This window comes from Gossypium hirsutum, chromosome D10 (assembly GCF_007990345.1).
Source record: "Gossypium hirsutum isolate 1008001.06 chromosome D10, Gossypium_hirsutum_v2.1, whole genome shotgun sequence".
NCBI classification, from domain to species: Eukaryota; Viridiplantae; Streptophyta; class Magnoliopsida; order Malvales; family Malvaceae; genus Gossypium; species Gossypium hirsutum.
In genome coordinates, this window is record NC_053446.1 from 44,584,623 (window position 1) to 44,587,622 (window position 3,000).

The window sequence follows — 3,000 nt, forward strand, 5'->3', positions numbered from 1 at the left end:
TTATTTATTATTCGTTACCCTCGTGTGATGGGGTTTAATTATGGTACAACTAAGGAACTCACTAAGTTCATTCGAACTTACGAATTCGATAGATGTTCGCAGGACATGTGAGGATGGTCGAGGACTTCGAGGAGGGACCAATCCAGATAGAGTGGAGATCGAGGATTGCTGATGTATCAAAGCATGCACATAGGGAGATTGTATCATTAGAGGCTTCACCTTAACTTAAAAAATATGGTGTAGCCAGAAAACGTCTTTAGGGTCTGAATTTTGAATCAGTTAGCCCTAGCCAAATCTTAGGAAAGTTATTTGTAAACAAACAGATCTGAGTAGAGACAGAAATAATTTGAAGAATTGAGCATTCAATGGCTTAATACTTTAGTTGTAAGAATTATTATTAATTTCTTTATTTAATAGATTTCATTTTAGATTGTTTATAATAATTAATTTAGTAAGTTCAAGTATAGGTCCTTTGTGACGCTCCATACCCAAATCCGACGAATGTGTCAGGCATGGGGTGTTACATAATTCAGGAGGTTATACAGAGAAGCTATTAGGAAAATAGTCCTAGTTAATCTTTGTCAGAAAATTGGGTCCATTAAATTTTAATGGAACGATTAAACATGACTTGAGATTAGGGGTGCTGGGGAATGATGCGTAATGGGGTGGGGGAGTGGATTTTCGGGTATAACAGACATGTGGGGAAATGCTCGACCTTTGATGTAGAATTATGAGGTATATTGGATGGTTTGGTCCTCCTCCAACGGCAAGGCTATAGTAAGATAGTGATTCCTTCTAATAGTTTGTAGTTTATTAAAAGCATCTAAGATAGTTCATTGGTAGATTCAAACTTTTCTTTGATTAGACAGATTCATCATATTTTGTCAAAAGTTGAGCATTAGAGTATAAGACATGTCTCTAAATAGAGAATCAAGTTGCTGATTGCCTAGCCAAAATGTCACTTAACAATAAGGAAGATCTGCAGGTTTTTGACAGTATGCCAAGGGAGGTTTGAGATCTCATGGAATTCGATATAGTAGATGGTATTTGTGATCAATTAATTTAAGTGTAATCCTTATTTCTTTTCACTAAAAAAAGTAATTTTTATTTTTTTGTGACATATTAATAATTATAAAAATTGAATATCATTTATTCCATGGTGATACATTCAAATCGATATGCTAAAAAGTTGTTCAACTTAAAAGGGAGCAAGTGAAAGAAATATAAGGACAACTTTGAATTAGACGCTACATGAGAATAATGCTAGAAACTTCTCAAATAAGAAAAAGAAAAGAATAATACTAGAAACTAAGAAAACTGAGTGCATACTATCACAGATCATTGCGTAAGGACTTATTATTATTATTATTTTTATTCTTATAATATGGAAACAAACAAAACTACTCCATCAAATAATTTGACACACAATCCAAACACAATTGAAAATAGTAAAAAAAGGCACAAAAAAATACAACACAACAACATAGGTATGGTGTACATGATCAATGCATATCCTAAAACCTTGCTCAAAGTCCATTCAAGTTTTGGTAAGAAGCCATCAAATGTTGCACAAACTCATCAATACACTTGTCCGAGCTCCCTCATTCATTGATTGCTTTCATGGTTGAATCCCTCAATTTGTTGGCATCTATCCTTATCTCTTTGTTCTTCTCCCCTTCCATTACTTCCTTCAAGCACCTCAACAGCTCATCTTTCCTCACTACACCCACCTCATCTTCCTTGACTCTCACCCCTATCTCCCAAATCTCCTCCACGAACTTCCCATCAGTCAATTGATCGGTCCATTTCGACACACTGATCATCGGTACACCGAGGCTCAGCCCTTCTATGGTTGAGTTCCACCCACAGTGTGTCATGAAGCAGCCCACGCTTCTATGTGCCAGTATTTCTAGCTGGTTACACCATGTTACGACCTTGCCTTTCTCTTGAACCGAGTCTAGGAACCATTTGGGCAATTTTTGCTGTTCTGAGTCTCTTACGACCCATAGGGAATACATATTTTTTTCCTTTAAACCCCATGCGAGCTCTGCTATTTGTTCTTCGGATAATGAAACCATGCTTCCAAAGAAAACGTAGACCACTGAGTTAGATGGCTTTGTTTCAAGCCATTCTATGCACTCTTCGCTAAGTGGCTTCATTAGACTCGAACCATACCCTTTATCACCTTTGATCCTTTCATCTAAGTATGCGGATGGTACCATCGGGCCAATCAACTTGGCTGGCCAGATCTCTGACACCCCTCTTGCTTCCTATAGCAGCATGTAATTAAAACTATCACCACCAAATTAAGAAAAATATTTGTAGTTAGTGATACTAAACATACCTTTCCTTCGAGTTCTTCGAAGGTGTTATTGAAAACCCAATCTGCTAGGTTCAAATTCGAATACTGACTCAACTTCATGGCCAAGTAGGGAGGGTAACTATCGAGAAACCTCAGAAAACTGGGCAAGTCCGGGAAGTTCAACGGAGGTAGTCCCGGTAAAAGCAACGGCGTTGTTTCAGGAGTGAGTGGTAGAGTGAGAAGACCATGGTGAATATGGGCAAAGATGCTGTACATAGTTGCAGAGTTGGTGAAAAATGCAGCTCCATAAATCCCATGCTATTTGGCTACGTCAAGAGCCCACAGTAGAAATGAGTCGTACACCACACAGTTAACTGGAGTGGCTGAGTTGCTAAACTTTTGGATGAGTTCAGCCAGGGTTCTAGTGTCATGGGCCAAATTTTAAAGCCCGTGACCATCGCACCAAATGCATCCAATAGAGGTCTATTGCTCAGATGGGGATCATTTGGCCTACAAGAATTGGCCCGATTCAAAAAGCTATTAGACAAGCCTGTCAGATTGAAGCCTAATTAGCCCGATAATGAAGAGATGGCAACTTAGGCTAATATGGTAACTAATCTTAGGAGATAGAGGGAATCATATCTTGTAAAGATTAGATTAGATTTGATAAGGCTTATCTTGTAAATCCCTAAAATTAA

General features: G+C 38.0%; 1 protein-coding gene across 1 annotated transcript; it reads right to left on the reverse strand.

Moving 5' to 3' along the window:
• Nucleotides 1-1,601: 1,601 nt before the first annotated feature.
• LOC107916109 (UDP-glycosyltransferase 74B1) lies at nucleotides 1,602-2,578 on the reverse strand. Its single transcript, XM_016845272.2, has 2 exons — nucleotides 2,345-2,578; nucleotides 1,602-2,270 (listed from the first exon to the last, which is right to left on the reverse strand). The coding sequence occupies exons 1-2, from the start codon at nucleotides 2,576-2,578 to the stop codon at nucleotides 1,602-1,604; spliced, it is 903 nt and encodes a 300-aa protein (XP_016700761.1).
• Nucleotides 2,579-3,000: the final 422 nt, after the last annotated feature.

What these genes read in the sequence shown, in the direction of transcription:
- LOC107916109 (XM_016845272.2), bottom strand. Translation starts at nt 2,578, where the DNA reads ATGTACAGCATCTTTGCCCATATTCACCATGGTCTTCTCACTCTACCA. An exon ending in TCGAAGAACTCGAAGGAAAG is followed by an intron (nt 2,271 to 2,344) that starts GTATGTTTAGTA and finishes ATGCTGCTATAG; the next exon opens with GAAGCAAGAGGGGTGTCAGA.